The sequence below is a fragment of the Miniopterus natalensis genome, chromosome 4, assembly GCF_054644295.1.
Source record: "Miniopterus natalensis isolate mMinNat1 chromosome 4, mMinNat1.hap1, whole genome shotgun sequence".
NCBI classification, from domain to species: domain Eukaryota; kingdom Metazoa; phylum Chordata; class Mammalia; order Chiroptera; family Miniopteridae; genus Miniopterus; species Miniopterus natalensis.
This window is the reverse complement of record NC_142084.1, coordinates 53224103-53245520: the sequence shown is the minus strand read 5'-3', so window position 1 is coordinate 53245520 and position 21418 is coordinate 53224103. Positions and strand designations below refer to the sequence as shown.

The 21418-nt window shown below is 35.5% G+C and overlaps 2 protein-coding genes across 2 annotated transcripts in view; one reads left to right on the top strand and one right to left on the bottom strand.

Moving 5' to 3' along the window:
- The window catches only part of LOC107527531 (putative ATP-dependent RNA helicase DDX60), a 78975-nt gene extending 75835 nt beyond the window's left edge, over positions 1–3140 (top strand). The window contains 2 exon segments of the mRNA XM_016200308.2: positions 2322–2384; positions 2484–3140. Coding sequence (XP_016055794.2) covers positions 2322–2384; positions 2484–2592 — 172 coding nt within the window. The 3' untranslated portion in view covers positions 2593–3140.
- Positions 3141–3926: 786 nt separating this feature from the next.
- The window catches only part of ANXA10 (annexin A10), a 39189-nt gene continuing 21697 nt past the window's right edge, over positions 3927–21418 (bottom strand). The window contains exons 3-11 of the mRNA XM_016200265.2: positions 21303–21416; positions 19641–19731; positions 18336–18415; positions 11821–11874; positions 11631–11724; positions 10835–10930; positions 8729–8787; positions 5963–6085; positions 3927–3995 (exon numbers count right to left, since the gene is read on the bottom strand). Coding sequence (XP_016055751.2) covers positions 3927–3995; positions 5963–6085; positions 8729–8787; positions 10835–10930; positions 11631–11724; positions 11821–11874; positions 18336–18415; positions 19641–19731; positions 21303–21416 — 780 coding nt within the window. The remainder of the gene's footprint in view (positions 3996–5962; positions 6086–8728; positions 8788–10834; positions 10931–11630; positions 11725–11820; positions 11875–18335; positions 18416–19640; positions 19732–21302; positions 21417–21418) is intronic.

The window sequence follows — 21418 nt, the reverse complement described above, 5'->3', positions numbered from 1 at the left end:
TGTGGTATGAAAAGATACTTTGTCTGACATCAGTATTTTTAAATATATTGAAACTTGTTTTGTAGCCTAACATATGGGCTCTTTTGGCAAATGCTTGATATGCACATAAGAAGAATATATGTTGTTGAGTGTAGTCATCAAAATATGTCTGTTAGGTCTAGTTGGCTTATCGTGTTAAGTCACTTATTTCCTTACTGATCTTCTCTCTAGATGTTCTATCCATTACTGCAAGTGGGGTATTGAAATCTTCAACTATTATTTTAAACCTGTCAGTTTCTTTCTTTAACTCTGTCAGTGTTTGCTTCATATATTTGGGGCCTCTCTTGTTTGGGGTTTATATGCTTATGATTGTTTTGCCTTCTACATGAATTAATCTTTTTATCAATACATAATATATATTTTTTTCTCATGTAACAGTTTTTTTACTTAGTCTATTTTGCCCGATATTAGTATAAGCTACCCAAGCTCTCTTTTATTTACTATTTGCATGAAATATCATTTTCTTCATCCTTTCATTTTCCATACCTTTGTTTTTTTAGATACAAAATGTTTCTTACAGAATATAATTGGATGATGTTTATTTTTTGTCCATTTGACCAATCTTCATCTTTTCTTGAATAATTTAACTCATTTACATTTAAAATAATTACTGATGCGGAAGGACTTACGTTTGCCTTTTTTTTATAAGTCTTATACTTTTTTGTTTCTCTGGGATAGTTTCTGATAATTTTATCTGTAAAATGGGCACACTTTCTTGTTTCTTTTCATGATTCAAAACTGTTTTTGAGAACTATACATTTTTAATGTTATAATGTTGTAATTCTGGAATTTTCTCCCTTCTCAGGGTTTGTCGTTTTTGTTTCTAGCTGACCACCAGAGCTGTTGTTTTGCTTAGTGACTTTTCTAAACAATTTTTCAAAAGTCTGTATTCTTCATTATGTGTGATCTCTGAAGTCTTTATTTCTTAGTTTGTATTCAGCTAGTGTTCTGGCAGATTTTTTTTTTTTTTTTTTTGAACACGGGAGAGAGAAAGAAAGGAGAAGAGGGAGGAGGAGGAAGAGGGGGAAAGCGAAGAAAAAATTCTCCATTTTTTGAAGTTTGGCTCTGAGTTAGGATACTTCCATCAACACTAAGCCCCTTTACAATTCTGCCTTACCCTTCACTTCCTGCCTGCACTAATCTTAGAGACCACCAGAGGGTCTTCTCAGGTCTTTTCTGAGCATGTGTCCAGCCCTAGTTATGAGCATGACTGTCTAAATTTTTCAATATGCTGGTCACTCTTTCCCAGGTTTTTCTCACAGGCTGTCATTACTCAGTCCTGTTGACTCAACAGCTGCAGTGGCTCCTTTGACTTTCCATTTTTCCTTCCCAAGTGAGTTTTGAGGCAGGCAAAACAAAGACAAGCACCTCAGTTTACACAGCTCCCAGACAGGTTAGAACAGACAGATAAACACATTCCTTGTTAATAAGGTCCACTCTGCTCCCTCTGGAACTAGGGATCAGAGCCACACTGGGAACACAGACTGTCCCAAAGCTGGCAGAAGGGTGGGGAAAGGGCAAATGAAGATGTCACAAAGCTTTTCTAAACTTTTTCATGATTTGGGTTAATTAAACCTTTGAGTATTTTCCAGAGTTCTGACAAAGTTGACTCTGACATTTCTGTGTGTGTACACACACACACACACACACACACACACACACATACATATATAGGTATAATTTGTTTCTGTGGAAAGACGGACCCTTAGAGATGCCTATGCTGCATTTTCAGTGACATCACTTACAATTGGCAGTGTTTTTAACATATGTGAAATACTTAAATTTGTAGTAATAATGTGCTACTATATAAAAGGACTGCAGGTCTTAATTTTTTATAAATAATTAGCCTCTTTTGCCCGACTGGTGTGGCTCAGTAGTTGAGCATCGACCTATGACCCTGGAGATCTCAGTTCGATTCCTGGTTGCGGGCTTGATCCCCAGTAGAGGGCCTGCAGGAGGCAGCCAATCAATGACTGTCTCTCACCATTGATGTTTCTATCTCTCTCTTCTCTCTGTCTTTCTCTGAAATCAATTAAAAAATATATATGTAAAAAATAATTAGCCTCTTTACTAGTTTAGTCAATTGAGAACTAAAATGGGGATAATAAAATACTGGATGCAAAGGACACAAACACTTCTTTGCAGTCTTTTCATATCTGTTTTAATTTTTTTGTGTGGAAAAGTCAGGAATTAGGTGGCCATTATTACTTCCTTTACTGTAGATTGATAACATACTCAAAACAAATTTATTCCTTTAAATGTTACTTTGTCTTTTTTTCTAGGTTAAATATGGGAGATGCTTTTACTTTAATCAGAGATTTTGCACTTACTGTTCAGTCCATCAGGTATAGTAAACACTTTTGCATTTAAAGATCATATAACCAGCTGAACATCATTAAGTAAAAATAACAATGATAATAATTTAAACATTTAATCTTTTACAGGATTTCACTGAGTGAATTATGTGATGACGAAGATGACAATGTTGTGTTAGCATTTAAACAACTAATTAAAGCATTCAGTTCAATCTTAGGAAAAAAAGCAATAGGCTGAATGTTAAACTTGACCCAAGTACTGTGTTCCTAGAAAATAGAGATGGTCAAGAAATTTCCTTGCCCTGTTGTGTTTCAGGAAATGGTTTACTGCAAAGAACCACCCTTTCTTCTATGACTTAGACTTATAGATGACCCTCTTGTTTACCTATGACAATCCTCAACATACCCTCCCAATTCCCATGTTTTGTCTCGTAAATGATTAATTTAACTGTTTTCTTCTGCTGACAAAATTCATGCTTATTTGACTTGACCAACTTCAGTCAGGTTTCTCCCCTCCCCACAGGTCCTAAACCTTAATCTACCCTTAGGACCCTCCTGAAAACTGCCTGGAGGCATTCTCAGATCAACGGTCCCTGAACCACTGTCCAATTTCATATCAACTATGATTGGGAAGGTCAGCCAAAGACATTGCCAGGTCCACTGTCCAATCACACCACACATTCATGCCATCCCTTCATAACTGATTATTTCTTAATTAAGCCTGTGTTCTTATCCCTAGAAATTAAATTTTTTTTCTGGCTGACCTTAGAGACCCCTGAAAATCTCATAGGCAGCGTGTTTTCTTATTTCATTAGCCCCCCTTCCTATAGCAATAGGCCTCTCCACTTACTGCAATACATATTTTTTTCAAATAAAGTCTCTCATTGTTTAAGTCTGGATTTGTTTTTTATTTGACTTTCATTCTGTGCCAAAGAAACAAAATGCATTACCTAGCTAGAGTATAGAGTTCACAATTTATTGAACAGCTTATTGAAAGATGTCCAGTGAGGAAAGTTTTTATTTAGATATCTAAATCCTCACCATGAGTTCTAACAATAATTTTCTCCTTCTAAAAATTTATCTTGTATAGTAGCTATGCCAAATATCTCAAACAATTACTACTTTCAGTTTGAAATATGATATTTTTAAAGATAGAAGCCAAACCCAATTTAGAACACTATCACATCATACACCACAGCAGTAAGCTGAAATTTTTAAAAAAAATTAGTTATAGCTTATATTCAATATTATTTTGTATTAGTTTCAGGTATATAGCATAGTGGTTTGACAATCATATATTTTACAAAGTGTTGTCCTTGATATCTTCAGTACCCACCTGGCACCATGCATAGTTATTACAATAAATTATTGGTTTAGGTAATAAGTAAAAATCCAGTCTCACATAAATTTATCAATAGAGTTTTCTTTGGCTTAGAATAATTTTAAAAATAGAAAAAGAAATATGATTTTATACTTTTGTTTTAATGCTACTAACAATGCAAATTCATGACAAAATCTCTATTAGACATGTCTATCAAGAGGAGTATGCATCCTCCAAAGCCTTCCCTTGACTTAGTAGTCTTCAGCATCCCCAGCACAGATGGCAAGCAGAGCTTTTTCATAGTGCCCTGAAGCAAAATTCTGAAAGAAATAATGTATTTGAAATAAAACGTCAATATTCTAAGAAGAACCCTGACTCCTCTGAACTACATTATGAAAGACCCATGGGCTATTAGATTTTCCAAAATTATTTACTTTTTTGGCTAAATATTTAATATATCCTGAGAATTATTCCCAGTGGAAGTTGTTGAATGGGGTTTATATAAAGTTGATTGAACCCTAATGTGTATTTATAAGAAGAATAACTTGAAGTAGAATTAAATCTTCTTCTCAACGTTAATAAGAGGTATCCTAATAATATTGCTATAAATCATTACAGTGTCTAGAGGGCAAACTGACAATATGCATTAAAAAGACTTCTAAATGCTTACATTCATTAATGAAGTAATTCTACTTCAAGAAATGTATCTTAAGGAAATAATTATCAATTATTGATGAGCACAAAGATTTATGCTAAAAAATATACACCATAATATTATGTATAATAGTTGAAAATTAAAAAGCAACATATAATACTGTGGAGTAGTCCATGTACTTTACAGCTTATACAATAAAAATACTCTTCTAAGTAGTAAAACATTAATATTTATATACAGTTTTAAAAAGACAAAAAACATCTAAAACAAATTTTATCATGGTTATCTGGGGTGGACAATTAAGGTAACTTTTATCTTCTTTTTATGACCTACAGTTTCTAAGTTTTTCAAAACAATGAGAGTAGTAAGTAAATGGAATTCTGAAACCTATCTTTGTTAATAATCAACCATCACATTAATGTTCTCTTATATAATGTCACATAATTACAATTGACTGCTGCAAACCCACATAGTTAAGTGGCATTAGTATGTAAATATTAGTAGAGTTTGAGGTGGTTGTGATTACTTGCAGTAAATGTATTAGAATTAGTTTATTCATTTAGAAAATGAGTTATGACACACATTTCTCAACGAGAAATGTTTATCATCACTAAAAGTTTAGGGTTGTGAAGGTTGTAAGGGATGTAGGTTGAAGGGATGCAAGGAGAGTTTTATCAAAGACATAAGAATAAGATTTCCCTTAACTGATGCAGCAGCACTTCCTCTTAAAAACCACTTTGGCTCCCCAGGGGCCTGTAAAGTCTGTTTCCTGTGGTCTCTTGGTCTTTGGGTTGTTGAGTTGCCTCTGGATCACTCTTTCAATGAAAAAGCCATCCATGCAATTGAGCATTTCAGTGTAAACCAATGTGAACAAGGTAGATAAGTGGGAAATAGAATTTAAAATATATTCTCAGGGCCCTGTGCTTGGTTTAATGCTCCACTGGTGCCATCTTGAAACTATAATTTTTTTGTAAAAGGGATCAAGCCTTTTCATTTTCCATTGGGTACCAAAAATTACGTAGATGGTTCTATATATTCTGATAATTCTTTGCTAGGTTTTATCAAAATCCAGGGTAAAGTTGAGAAGTATCAGGATGATAAATCTGGCTTGTTTACTTCTGAATCATTGCTTTTTGCCCTTCAAGGGCTAACGGGATAGGAAGGTGCAGAATTTTACATATCAGTGTTAAATTCCTCCAGATTACCCTTTATGGGATTTGACTGGCTGCCTTGCCTTGTATGATAATATGAGAGGACATCTGTACTAATCTTGGAGGCCTCTTCACAATTAATGTGGTCGTGTTGCAAAGTGTGTTTTCTCAGTGCTGATCATACTTCAGAATTGAGCTCATAAAACACAGCTATGCAATTAGGAAATGGTGTTTTACGTGACTACATCAATGATTTTTGCTTAAAACACACGAAGGAGGAGTAAGACCTGTAACCCCTGTGAAGGGATTTCCTCAGCACTGGGGATGCGCCGAAGGCTGGCTGATATACTGAAGTCGATTATCCCGGTCAGGTTGTTTAACATTTGAGATTCTAAACTGAAGTTATTGAAATTAAAGCTCTTATTTCAGTTTCTAAAAGGACAAACTATGGGTCCAAATAAATCACGTACGGGAGACTTACTTTGATATCATGAAATAGGGATTTTCCGTATCTCTCTTTGTACCGTTTCCTTATGGTCATCAGGTCTATTTCACTTCTGGCAATTAGAATCCTGATCACAGTTTTATTATGGAAACCAAAGTCCTAAAAGATACAGAAAAGAAAAAATGAGAAAACAGTACCCTCCAGTTGATCTGTCTGGAACAGACCCGTCCCCTCTTCTGGAGCAGCTTGCTCTCCTGCCTTACCCGTCAGCCCCTGGCATCGCGTCCCCAGAGGTCCCGAGTCACACCCTGAGTTGCCTCTGCCTTCCTCTCCTCGCTGTGCACACCCGCGCGAGGGAGGGTTCTGCCTGTTTTCCTTCTGACTCTCTTATTGTCAGTGGCCTAATCATTTCCCCCTGATTCTGCAATTTTCAGCCTTGTCAACCTTCACACATCGCATTATAAAATGCACATCTTAGCATGTTCTCTTTCTAGGTGAAAGTTCATCTTGGCCGGCAGGAGGAGTGGGGAGTCTGGGGCAAGGTGGGAGGAGATTCCAAACTCTTGTTAGATGAATGTTGATATCTCTGACGTAGCAGTTAACGTTTTTATTTTATAGTCTGTTTAGGATTGAAAATTGTAAAAATAAAAATTCCAGGTACCTGAAATATTTGCTGATTTAAGCTCAAATGCCAAAAAATACAAAAAATCAATATTTGTGTACTAGCTTCAGAAAGGATACAGTTTTTTTACAAATAGTTTAAATTGTCTTTTCAAATGGAGTAATGGTGACATCTAGTGGCCAGTAAGCATAAACTAATATTTGATGTCTGAATGTTTTAGGTGTAGACCTGCTAACAACCTTTACCTAATTTGAGGTGACTGAATTATCTAACCAAATTTCCACATTTAACTCATATATCATTCACTGGAGAAAAACAGATATTTTTCTTTAGTTAGGGGTAGTGAAAACAGCTTTTTACCAATATTTTACATTTAAGGGCCTCATGTATCAAAAATTTGATTATTTGATGAATAGAGAACCCCCCCTTTACTTTCAAACCATTTTGGGGTACACATAACTTATTTTTTGTGTTGCAACACACAGAGCAGTAGTACAGGTTTTATTTATTATTAGAATAAGTAGCCCTCATTTGGTTCTAAGTAGAATCGGAGTAATTGTGATTATGTTCCCGTGGTCACTCACAAGTGAAGCTTTATTCTGTTGTTGGAGAAGAAAACTGTTGGAATCATCCAATAGCATTGCTCAATATACTATTATATAATTTTTTAATATCAAATCAACATTTTGTGCTTGGAAGTAGAATAAAAGAGAAATGGAGGGCAGTGAGTACTTGACCTTCCTCCAGTGTTCTGAGGATACATAGGTTCTTGCACATAAATTAAAAAAAAACAAAAACCTTTATACAAGACATATAACAGAAATATTCTTGACAATTAGTATATTATCCCAGCATGGTGGTTACTTTTAAGAAGTTTGTCTATTAAAATTTATTTGAGAATAAAACACTCTGATGATTAAAATTACTGTACTAGTGAATTATTTTTAATAATTTTCATTGATGTTTCAAGCCTTTGACGTATGTATAAGGATTTGTATCAGACCTTTGCTTTGTCTAAATATATTTCACACACATAATGGATAAGGTGTGAATTGTCTCAAGCATTTAAGTGTTTGTTTCTTTAAAAATGAATGCCCCAAAGGATATGAGATTGACTGGCACACCAAGCTATGAAAAACATTCTCACTGAATTACAAAAATAGCTTTAGAGTTAACTGTTGTCTAGCTATCTCTTTTTAAGTATTATTTTTATTTTATTTTTAAATTTTAATCCTCACCTGAGGATATTTTTTCCTTTGCTTTCAGAGAGAGTGGAAGGGGGAGAGAGAGAGAGAGAGAGAGACATCGATTGGTTGCCTCCTGCACGTCCCCACCTGGCTGGGGATCGAGCCTACAACCATGGTATGTGCCCTTGGTCAGAATTGAACCTGGGACCCTTCAGTCTGCGGGCCAATGCTCTAACCACTGAGCAAAATTGGCCAGGGTTAAGTATTATTTTTAAAATAAGATTTTATGTTTAAAAATAGCCACTGATATTATTTTGTGTTTTCAAACTTCAGGAATGTAGCAATTTCTTATGGAGAGTTTTTAACATTTTGACATTTTCTGCTTGATGCCATACATTTTTATTCGCATTAAGGATGAGTTGGGACCTTTGGAAAGATACAAAAACGTATGGGCCCTGGCTGGGTGGCTCAGTTGGAGCACAATTCCATGCAGCAAAACGGTTGAGGGTTCAATTCCTGGTCAGGGCACATGCCTAGGTTGGGGGTTTGATCCCTGGTTGAGGCATATACGGGAGGCAACCAATCGATATTTCTCTCTCACATTGTCCTTCTTCTCTCTCTGTCCTCCTTCTCTCTCTAAAATCAATAAACATATCCTCAGGTTCGGATTAAGAAAAAAAAAGCATTTGGATTTACCAGTTGGTTTGGTTGCTAAGAAATGCTAAAGCATATGGAGGAGATAGGCCCTAAGGAATCATATTTCTTAGGTTCCTCAATTTGATACAGAAAGCAGAGCACTATTTCTATTCGATGGCTCTTATTTTGGTGTATAATATATTTTCACTTGAGTATACTTTCTTTTAAATGAGTGCATTTGCATACACGTTTAAAAATGAAAACCTGAAAATCAATAGATAATGGAGTAAAACTAGTACTTTGAGGAAGTAGACACGATTTCTGGAGACGTTTTAAAAATATATGGGTCATACTTACGTGGATTGCACTATACAATCTATAAGCAAAATAGGCTGGTTTGTCTCGAACACAGAGAACTACAAAAAAGTCAGAGATAAAAAACAGATTTTGAGAGTGACAATATATATTTTCTTCAAAATTTGAGAAACAATGAGCATACTCTTTTTCTGTTACAATCTTGGAAAGGTCTTTGTGAGTTCTATGTAGAATCTCTCACTATACACTGCATTACAATTTCAAAGTTTAGATTAGTAGTAAAACCATAACCAATAAAAAATGAAACAACATAATGATTCATTCAGATTTTCATTTATCTCTCTCTCGAAATTCACTTATTTCCTTCATAAAATGTATCCTATTTATCTGAAAATCAAATAAACAGAGCTTCAAAGGGGCCCAGGTCATCACGATTATAGATTTTTATTATTGTAGAATTCAGTGTGACATAGTTCCACACAAATGGTTCATTTTCCCAAACACGATTTTTAGACTATAGATTTGTGAGTAGATCTGAGGTCTCTTATGGAGAAAATATATGAACAATAACTGGTCTATCCCAGTGTTAGAAGTCATCTAATCAAAATCATGATGGCATTAGAACAGCCTAGAGCCTCGTCAACAGTTGTCCTTGATGAAAGTCAGTTGACGATTATAGACATTCAATATTGTTTATTTGAATAAGTAAAAAAATTAATAAATGAATGATAATGTATACGAGGCTAAAACTTCTAAGGGAAATAAAATCATCATAACAGTGTTTTCTCCATAGTTCAAATGATTGATTTAGACTGTGAGACCAGGCCTTCATCTTTTACTTTTCTTATAACTGTGAACGCCATAAGCACTCTTGAGTTGCTGCTAGATTGCAAGTGCCTTCAGGACAGAGACTTTTGTTGTTGGTGTTTAGCTGTCCCACCTGCGGTGCCTAAATCAATGACCAAAACAGTAAGTACTCAACAATGAATGAACGTAGCAGTTAAATTATTTTCTGTTGTTTCTAATGTCCACTATGTCCTGTCTCACCCTCTCTGCTTTGTTTATGGCTGTGGTCTAGTGGAAAGAGAGCTATCTTGAGACTCAGATGACCTGGGTTCTAGTTATAACTTTGTTGCTAATTAGTTGATAGACTTTGGAGTAGTCCCTTAATCCCCTTAAGCCTTGTTTGTAAAATGAGGAGTTTTAATGTACATAATTATTAAATTATGTTGAAAATTTACTGAAATATATGCACCTTATTCTCAGAAAAATAAACAGACAAATATTCATATTTTGTATACTATTATAAGGATTTCATTGAACCCACCAAACCTTTTTTATGGAACCCTAGCTTAAAGCTCCTTAAAATTCCGTTCTCTCTCAGCTCCCATGCCCATGTACATCTGTGCCACTCTATGGATGGAAAAATCACAATATTCATTTATTCAACAGATATCTGAGTACTTGATCCGTGTCTGCTATAGGCAACATTATCACAATGACCCCTCATCTGTAGTCCTTGCAACATGTGCTGTCAAGTTACAGCACAGCACAGAGTAAAGCGTGGGCAGTTAATAGTAGTTTCTATGGATAGTTACCACTGTTTTCCCTTTATGAAGGGATACTTCTTCTTACTTAGGAAGAAGTGGAAGGTATACCTTAAATCACTGCTAAAGTGAAACCTTGGTAAATCTTTTTCTATAGTTAAGACTTACCCCTAAAGGCAAATTTATTAGACATGGTAACAAAACACTTTTTCTCATGGAGAAAAAGAACCTATATTGCTAGCAGTAATCTGCTCTTTAACAAGGGGATGGAAGTCAGTATACATAAAATGAATTTAAGGGTATGAGATCTCAATTACCTGAGACACAGCATTTGAGAATCCAATGTTTCCTAGTATGAAAGCTGAACCTGCTATTAGGGAAGGGTGTTCATTCATTAAAGTAATCAGGTTGCCAGCTTCATGCATTGTATCAGTAGCTAATGTACTTTTCCTCTATAAAGTTAACATCCCTTCTAAATAATTAAATTCAGGAGAAAGTGACTCAATCAAGAGCTTACTCATGCATCTTTAACATAATCAGAGCCAATTAGCATTTGTTGTGGAATAAAAGGTCTGCTGTAACCAAATAAATTATTACTTACCTATTGCAACTAGCAGCTCTTGAAAGTATCCATCGTAGCAGTCATTAATGGCATCTACTATGTCTTGCCCAGAAATATTTTGAAATTCCTGGAACACTTTAACAAATTGATATAATTCAATAGAAATATTATAAATTTGTAAATATGATACATTTAAAATACAAATATTGATTAGGTTGCTGTACATCATGAAGGTAAAGTATAGGGGTGGAAGTTGGGTTGAAGTAGATCATTTTTTAAAAAGTTGTATAGATTTCTGTGTGTTTTATATGTTAAAAAGAACATAAAAAAATTTAAAAAATAAGAGAAACACAAAGGTACAGCAGTCTGGGGAAAATCAAAGTGCAAACTAATATGAGTGCAACTCTTGGACCAATACGGCAGCTTCATGTAACTCATGGCGTCAAAAATAAGGATTTTGACTCACTATAGACGGAGTAATCTATGCTCACTATATTCTTTTCAAGAGAACATATACCATGCCTAACACTAAACAGCTAATATATTTGAGTAAGTTCTCCATCAAAAACAAAGATGGTTTTCAAAGGTTCATTATTTAAACGTTACATTCAGTTTTTGGAAAAAATAAAATGAAAGGGAAACTTCATTACTTAGTAAGGTCATTCGATGAGGCGTGTCTGAATAATCATAATGCAAAAGCAGTACCTTTGAGATAAATGGCTTTTTTCCATTTGTATATTACATCCCCCCCCCCGAGTTTTTTCCCCCAGTTAACGACTTGCGTTCTATTATATAATCAGTTAAGTATCTAGAAAGAATCCCGGTTAATGATTACCCAGCCACAGCTGTTGGTAACTCTTGTTGCACAGGATCATTTGTAGCATGGTTTTGTGTTCCCCCGTCTTCTGCTGACAGGCTTCCCACAGGACCTGAAACATCACACACGCAGGAACTAGCACCGCACCCTCCCCAGGCCCCTTGAACGGTGGTTCTTTACAGGCAGTTTGAGAGCGGGCTCTGCTCACCATCGCGTCCTGAGCAGCCATGGCAGGGTCTGTGTATCCTTCCTCTCGGCTTCCCTGTAGGATAAACACAGGCTTTCCTTCGTAACTGCTCTCAGTTGACAACTCAGACCGAATTATTGGGACACAGTCTTTGAACCGCAAACTCATTGGTAATTCCTAAGAAACTTCTATCATTATTTAGAGCTAGCCTTGTATTTCTTGAATACTTTATTAAATATCTTTTCTTAAAATGTGTGTTCTTTTTGTTATTTTTTTTCCTTTGCAGCAGTGGTAATATTTCAAAGATGCAGAAATGTTTTTCACTTTTCCAACTTTCTGTGCGGTGTCTTCTTCCCCATCAAAAAGAGCATCCACTGCCTGGCCGTGGGTGGCAAAGATGGGATTTAACATGGTCAGAGGGCAAAGACACTGAGAAAGAATGAGCTACTATTCCGTCTCTGCCTTATGAAATAAGACATTATGCAACAAAATAATCATGAAACCTAGATTTTGTGGCGTGATAACATTTTGGAATTTGTTTCACTCCCAGCCCTTCGTCAGATAAAGAACAGGCATGGCCACGTTGACCTAAGGAATGGCCGTTTCAGGAGAGGAGGGAAGGAGGGAGCCACAGCAGGCCCCCGGGTCCCTGAGCATCCCGAGCACAAGAAGGAAGGAAAGGTGGAAGAGATGAGTGATCAGTTTGTTTAACCTTTCCTTTGGGTTGAGATCTGGAGGAAAGGCTTTTTTTTTTTCTCTCTCTTTCAAAAAAAGACATAATCTGTGCTGAGAAAACACTGAGGATAAAGTGGTTTCTGCTCCTATCATCTTTCCAAACTCAGGAAAGGGTCCCAAGCAGTGACACAGCATAATTGGGCAGAGGGAGGTGCTGAGTATAACTCTCTTGAATTTACCTTTAACGCCTAAATAGCATGAACGGGTATGTTATCACTCCACAAATTTCTTATCTGCTCCCGATGGAGGGACTGGCATGCTAGCTGAGAGCCTGGTTAGGGAGTGTGACAGATGGAATTGTCTACGACCACGGCAGGGACAGGTGGTTCCAGGAGCCAAGGGCTACATGGTAGACCATGGGGCTGGAAATGTGTGAGACACAGCTAGACCTTAGGAGGATTCTTCAGCTCCAGCGAAAGCAAAGGTGAGACTAAACCATCACGAAAGGTTACTTAGCTCTGACCAAATGGAGACCAAAAAAAAAACTTTTTTAAATCTCGTAAATTCACCAGCTGTATGGTTTGACAGAGAACACTGAGAAACACTCATATCCTGAACTTCTACCCATATGCTACATGTCCAGAGTTGCCCAGAACTGCCTTTCCATAGCTGAGATGAGCAAGGATGCGGGAAACATCCTCATGATGTGAGGACACTAGCACTCTTCTGCTGCTAAGACACCCTCATAAACCACACACACCTCTTCACCAAGTGCCTTCTTAGAAGGAGAAAGGAGGGCCAGAAATCTCACAGTTGAGTGTCTAACTCAATAAACATATAAATGAGATTGACCGTGTATGCTCACATGGACTGTTCCACATATCGTATGGATTAAATTTGCCGTATTAGATGAAATATTAAGGGTCCCCCCCCCCCGTGCTAACCAAAAGTTGGAGGCATATGAAAAAGATCCATGTATTCATAGAGAAATTTTCTTGTGAGTAAATTTGTAGCCCTGGAAATTTAATATTTTTAATCATGACTGAGAAGTTGTGTATTATCTAGAGGAGTATAGCTAAGGAAAGACTGATTGAGCCTATCTGACACATTTTTTTCCTGCTTCATTTCATTTGCTTAAAATACCTGGTGACTAAGAATGTATACATGCAATTCTTATTTTTGAAATCTGTGTATTTATGCACATAACTGTGTTTTATACATATATGAGCAAGGAATAGAAGACATTTAGAGTGAACATACTTTTATTGAAAGGTAAGATATGGGTGTTATTTTATTTTCAAATTACGGCAGTGTTGAGATATAGGGACCTTAAAGATTGTGTAGTTTTGACCCTTGGAGATAAAAAATAAATGGGCTTATAGATATTAAGTGAATTAACCAAGGTCTGATTGTTAGAAAGGGATGGTTATTCTATTTCAGTGCTATTTCTGTCCCTGGGATTTGGTTACTATACTTTTAGGCTAAAGAACTCATTATTTTCAGACAATCTCCTCTGCTTACTCTCTTATGGTTTTAATTTACACAAAGCAAGAAACTGCTAAAAGCAATTAATACACTATATCTTCTGTGGATATATAGCAATATATAGCAGTTACTTAATAACAAAAACTTATCATAGTAATTCTTAGGCTTCAGCTTATTTGACCTATCAATAGAAGTTGAAGTAATTGGTCACTCTCTCCTCCTTGCTATATATTCATCACTGGGCTTCCAGGATCCTCACTCTCTTGTCCTTTCTTTCTACTGCACTGGTTAGTCCCTTTTACTTTTCCATCTCTTGTTCTTGTCTGTACTTACGATCCTTCCCTTGTTAATCTTCACCAAGCATGTGACTTTAAGTCGTTCACATTGTCTTAGTGATTTCCAATTAAACTATATAGCTAAGTAAACATGTACCCTTGGAGTGTTCGTGAGAAATATTTAAGATTTTTCTGCAGTCCTGTGTATCTGAATTTTTTTGAAAGATAAGATTTTCGGACATTTAGCTGGAATGGTACCTCTCTGTTTACTTCTTTGTGCAGTTAATGGCCAGGAGCACTTTAAGAAGACTGATGGGTTAGGAGGATGTGAATTAGTTAAGTCTGTGATTTAGCTTTTCCCACCAAGGCAGAGTCAAGCTGATTTTGTCATATAAAAAAAAGCCTGAGATGTGAATGGCATCAACGAGCACAGAAGTTGGATTAGGGGCAAAATAAAAATGTGAAAGGAAGAAATAAAGGGACTTAGAATATAGCTGAAGACATTTGGAGCAGGTAAATTGACACAGGTGATCACGGGAAGCCTTTGGCAATAACATCCCAGGCCTCCCTGTACAAGCCTGAGGAGCAGTCATGAGGGGAATCCTGACAGCCAAGACCAGGAGATAGTTGGGTAGTTTCCATTCTTTCCATCCAGCTGGGTAGTTTCCATTCTTTCTCTTTATGAAAATATTTATCATCCCCAGTGTGATTTGCACATATTGATGAGTTAATCTCTAAGTGACTCATTTTTCATTATTTGACAGATAATTAGATCTCCTGTAACTCTAGTTTGATAAAAGCACACAGGAAGTGTTGTGAGCCAGTTTAATGATTGGCATTAGTTTTTAAGAAGAACATGTTCTGGTTGAATTGTTAACTTATTAGAAATAGCCTTGTAGGAAAATACTCTATAGATTAAATGAAAGATCTTCTTTCCCAGAAAATATGACAGTAATTTTCAGTGCTTTCCATTTCATGAACACCTTAAGGCTCCAGTGCTCTAATTCCCTCAATCTCTGTTAATTCACAAAAAGAGGTGTGTCTTAATGTTCACGGTGTGAGAAAGATGAAAGCCATGGACAGTCTTTCCTTTGATTCTGAGAGTCACATGCAGAGGGAGGCAGAGAATATAATGATAATAATGGAAGAAATTTAGAATATTTGTATTAGGAGGGCATTGAGAGAAGGATGGGTTGACATCCCTTAATTTACAGAGTGAATCTCTCTAACCTGAATCACAAAAAGGTTAAATGATAAATCCAAGGACATACAACTGAATTATAACAGAGCCAAGAAGAATAGATATCTAAATACATACCTTGTTTCCAGAGATGATAGATGATAGATAGACAGACAGAGACACAGAGAATAATAATCCCAGCTAGAGGGTAGAAGAGGTTTGGTTACACTGCAGCACCCCTCAGTTGTCTGGTTGGAATTTATCAGCTCTAAATTTCACACCCCTTTAAGAAGGACCCCATTTTATTTTTGTAAAATATTTGGATAGATTCTCTGTGGAATGGCATACCCCACAGAAAGTGTGGGCTTTTTCAATTTCCTAATTCATTTTATATCTTTTCCAATCTTTTCAATGTACTCATCCAAATCCTAAATCAGGAGTTCCAAATGGAAGAGCAGCCATTAATGTAGAAGTCAGGAGTCAGTAGAATATCTTCAAAATATTTAAAAATTTAAGATAAATTATGTTTTTACTAAGAAGTATGAATTATCATGGGACTTTTGATTTCCAAAAAATACAAATATTAAGAGAGGTTATACAAAGATACATCTTTTTATAAGCTTTTTTACTTCTATTTTCTATAAGTAATGTCTCTTAAGTATGCACTTTTATACATGTAAGGTGTGTTTTAAATTTTAAGGAAAATGCATTTTGAAACTTTATGAATATATAATCTTTAAGTAAACCTCATTAATTTTCTTGGTTTCTGATAAAATCTAGGTATCTATTTACTCTTGTTTTTGATATTCTATGTTGATGGGAAAATTTTATTACACTGAAAAGCTATTTAAGTTTAAACACACATACACAATTAAGGTTCAAACTCTAGAAATTGAAGTTAAGAAGTTATACTTTATCCTGTAAAGTCTCAATACAAATTAGGTGAAACCCAGTGATGAAATAAATTGTTGTGTGTTATTTTAAAATATGTGTGTCTATAGAGATAATGCCATTATATATACAAATACACATACATATATACTCTATCAATAATAAAACATTATTGTTTAATTTCAGGAAAAAGGAACTGCAATTATGAATACGATTGATTGCCTTATTACATCAAGGGAAAACATTATTGTTATTTTCCCCCGTCTGATTTATTTTCTCTCATGTCTAATTTTCAGAAGTGCATTTTTTCCCCTGAAATATAAGAATGTTTGCTTTATAAAAGTAACTGTGATGCTGGTTCTTAGGTGTCAGTTACTTTTAAGTGGTTTATAGCTCAGCCTTTAAGGAGGTGCAGAGATTCCAAGAAGTTATGTGTGTGTTTGGCATTTTACGAAACAGAAGTAGAACTGGAGTGGAATCAAATGGACTTGGAAGCTAATTAAAGTGAACAATGGATGTAGAGTGTACTAAAGTCTGTTTTTATATGAGCCCTCTCAAGCAGGGAATGTGTAATGTTGGGAAGGCCATTTCATCTCTCTGGGCTTCAGTTTCCTCATCTCTCAAAGGAAGAGATATAGCCAGTTAAGTTCGCTGGGAAGGAGACTCTGAGCTGGTGATCAGCATGCTCTGGTTTATTATGGAATGTGCTTGGAATCAACACCAGTGGAAAGGAGAGAGAGGAAGCAGAATTTGGCAGAAGGACAAGGTGGACACTGATACAGTCCTATTGGAATACTAAGTAGTCCTAAAGAAATACATATTTTTCCTATTTATTTATGTTTTTCTTCAATAATACATATTTATTTGGATATTAAGACCAAAAAAAATGTGTTTGATATCAGAATGCATCTCATAAATTTACAATGGGATTATTAGTTTTACTCTTCTATTAGCAACAATATGTACACCAACATGAATTTCTTATTGGAAATTGTTTTAATTTATATTATGTAGCATCATTACTTGAAAATTAAAAAATAATGACTATTCTAAATTGAGAGAATGTTTTCATTAAAATTAATCTCACACTATTTCAAAGTTAGAAAGTATTCAATTGACATGACTAGTGAGATTATTTTTAAATATTAATAATTATTATTTTTTCCCCTATAATGACTTCAACTTCTCTTACAAATTAAAATAAGCTTATTTCTACAACTTACACAGAACTCAAGCTGGGCTATAAAAACTGATGTTACAATCCTAGATTTAAAATCTTCAGAATAGTACTTGATTAGTTGAGATTGGTCATATGGGCAGTTTATGAACTATGCAGCCAAACCATGCAAATACAAAGCAAATCAAATCAAAACCAAACACAATAAAACAAATTCTTAATTTTTTTTTTAACTGAAATTTTAAATTTAACTTGCTTAGTACTATGCCACTTTTTCAATTGAACAACTTGAAGGAATCCAATCAGGGTGAATTACCATTCCCCTCCACTTGGGGCAGTATATGCTTGGCTTCTTCAACAATGGTTTCTTCCGTACTTTATCCCTGATTCAAAACTGACAATAACTCAGGCACACAGACAGACAGACATACCCACACAAATAATTAAAATCCATGCCTCCTGGCAATGGATGGAATTGTTATTTTGCTCTAATCTGGCTAATCTATTATCCATTCTTTAATTAAATCATACAAAATAGTGTCAAGTACAGAATGAAGTTTTTAATCACGTTAAACACACATTAAAGGCAACCACACCTTCTGTCTTTGATTTGACATAGCAAATGAGGAAGACAGCAAAATAGCAGAGATCGTGTACTCTTCACATTTGTCTCTTTCTACACCCAACTCATGTTTCTGTTACAGCGACTTGAACTGAGTTTGAATTCAGTAAATGTTATTATATAGAATTCACTGTTAAACTGGAGTAAAATGGAGTTTTCTGTTCTGTTTTTTGAAAATGAAACATATATATTTTTTAATAGTGCAAAATTGTGACTTTTTCAGTATCCTACCTGGACTAGGTTCATGAGAGTATCTCTGAAGTGTCCTGAGGTCTCTGAATAAATGTCTTCTTGAAGGTTACTGCTGTATTCTGAGTAAGAAAACATCCATGTTAAAGCTATGAGTTATAGAACCATATATCATGCACTTTGAATACGTTATTGCTACTTCCTTAGTTGAGTGGAAAATATAAGAAATACAATCAGCTTGTTGGTATTTCTCTGTCCTTTACTACCTTCTAGTTAGATGAAGCCAATGAACAGTTCACCAAAGAAATCTGACACATAGTACTAATGTTGGCACCAGTCTGTTTTCTTAAAAAAATTCTATCTTCATTCCAAAGTTGAAAAACAACATTGAAAGTCATTTCACATTCTCTAATTCTCAAAATTTAGGATTATAAATTATATTTCCATAGGCTGCTGCTCAGCCCAGAGTTTTTCCCAAGTGCTTTGTCTCACTTTAATATTTTAAGTGAAGGGTCTTACTTCATTCCTCTTGGGAAAGTCTTGTTTTTGTTCAAACGCAATATAGGAGACTGTCTGGAACACTTTCTTGACATTCATTGTCACATAGTACATAATGCATTAAACCTTTTTGAAAATGAAGTTAACCTTTCTACTTTTAAAATGTGTAAAAATCTGATTTTGAGGTGGATTACAGTGATTATAAAATTTATATAAAGTGAAGTAGTTACCCATATTTGTACAATTAGCTGAACAGTTATTGTACTTTGCTTTATTTGTCTATACACCTGGTCTCTCTTTGGTAAGAGATAAAATGATCTCTGAACTGCCACACTTGGCAGTTTCCTGTTTTAATATAAACATTCACCTCATAGAAACTTGTAATTATTTTCCTGGAAAATTCGCTTAATTTGATTGTCTAGGGTGTCATTTCATTTGTAATGTTTTTAATTTAAAATTTTTTTTTAAATATATATTTTTTTGTTTTTTGAGAGAGAGGAAGGGAATGGGAGAGAAAGAGTGAGAGCCAAAACATCTATCAGCTGCCTCCCGCATGCCCCCTACCAGGGATGAAGCCCACAACCGGGGCATGTGTACTGACCTGTAATAGAACCAGCAACCTTTCGGTGCACAGGACAACACCCAACCAAAGGAGCCACAGCGGCCAGAGCAATTATTTCATTTTTAATACTGTAATCATCTATTTTAATTAGTGAGTTAATTGGTCTTGGGTGAGTGATATTTCAGATACAAGAGTGCCTTAGAAAATCCTTTAAAATACATAAGTGAAATTTTATGTTATTTGAAAAATATAAGGTTTATATGTGTGTAAAATGTGTATTTCCTTACGCAAACTGTAGGCTTCTCGCATTTGGAAAATTTCTCCATTTGTTCTTGAAGCTAATATATCAATGAGACAATTCTCTTCAGTGCCTACTCCCTGGAAAGACAGAAAGAGAGAAATATAAAGGCATTTGTATTGGGAATAACTGTACCTTATGTAGTATAAAGGGATATAGCATTCCTGGGATTCTGAGTGGTGGCAGAGGCCAAAAGAAGTGTGCTTGGGTTCAAGATAAGCCCAATTCAGTTATGGCTCTGCTATTTATCAGCTGTGTTCCTTCATTTAGAATAAAACAACATGGGCATTTCTAAATAACATGGAAAAAGATGTTTAAACAATGCTTATGACACTGATTTTGGGGGGCTCAGATATCAGTTCTTTGGCAAGCTGAAATTAGAACCTCGGTCTCTGAATTTCCTAAGGATGTTTAGGGGCCTCTCCCCGCCTTTTCATACATGTGGAATTTTGTACCATTTGCCTAAACATTTGAATTGGGTACTTTCATGTGGTCTCTTACAGTCAAATGCATATACAGGGTGGGGCAAAAGTAGGTTTGGTATGGAAAATAATACAATAATTAGTAAGAATACAAGAATTACCTCTGTGTTTATCATATTCACAACTGTAACCCTACTTTTGCCCCACCCTGTGTTCTTCTCGGATAGTAATTTTAAAGACAGCACATCTTTTTTGGAAAAGCTTCAGAAATCCTTACTATTCTATGAGATATAGATAAAATATTACAGTTTCATCTAAACAGTAACATGGCTTCCTTCTTATAGTTTTTAGTCACATAATTTTGCAAGAGGTAGGAACTGACATATGAAACTTAAAAAAAAGCAAATTTGTTGAAATTCATATGAATTTTGTAAATGCCTATTCTGATCTACAAATATATGATGGTCAAAATTCAGATTCCCTTCTTTTTTTGTTCCTTTCCTCTCTCCTGTCCCACATTGCTCACAGGCTGGAAATCTGGCCATTGGCAGGCATTGTATTGGAATGACTTCAACAGTTCTGCAGGTGTTTAATATCAACATTTGGAAAGATGTAAAAACCCTTTTTTGTCCCCTGTCCCTAGCCAACAAAATCTCTAACAAATCTGTAGTAGATTTATTTCATAGAAATTATTTTCCTGTGAGAAAGAAGATTCTAATCCTTCAGAAGTAAAATTTAGATACATTTGAACAATAGTTTTTGTAAAGGACTAACTTAAAATCACAAAAATATCCAAATAAAGATGCCACCTGTATTTCGTATCTGACTCGGTATCCTATTTTTACTTAATGAGCCAAATTTTTACAAATCATTTCTAGAAGTTCACGTGACATAACATTTCCTCTTAATATATGAATACATACTAGGGAGAGACAATCAAGTAAGTCCCTGACACTTGTTTCCTTTTTTTCCTTTTGGTAGCTCAGCTGGGCCAGTAAATCTGAATTTGTATAACAAAAGAAGAGGCTAATCCCATCCAGTGGACTCTAGAGGCCTCCTCTCCTAACAGGGCCACTTCTCCTGATCACAGAATTTCCACTGTTTCATCTTTGCTCAGATATTCCATTCCCTCTCCCTGATCCCATGCAGCAACATCACAGGGTAGTTTCTTCTTTACCAAAATATGGACCTGGACCTGTTACGGGTATATTTTTGCATCAGACCACTACCTTCATGGCATGCCAGAGTTCGTGAGCATCATAAGATGGTGGTGGGTACATGAGGCCAACCATAACATCTTTGAAGTGATCTGAAAGCTTCTCCTTCAAGTCACCAATTAGGTCCT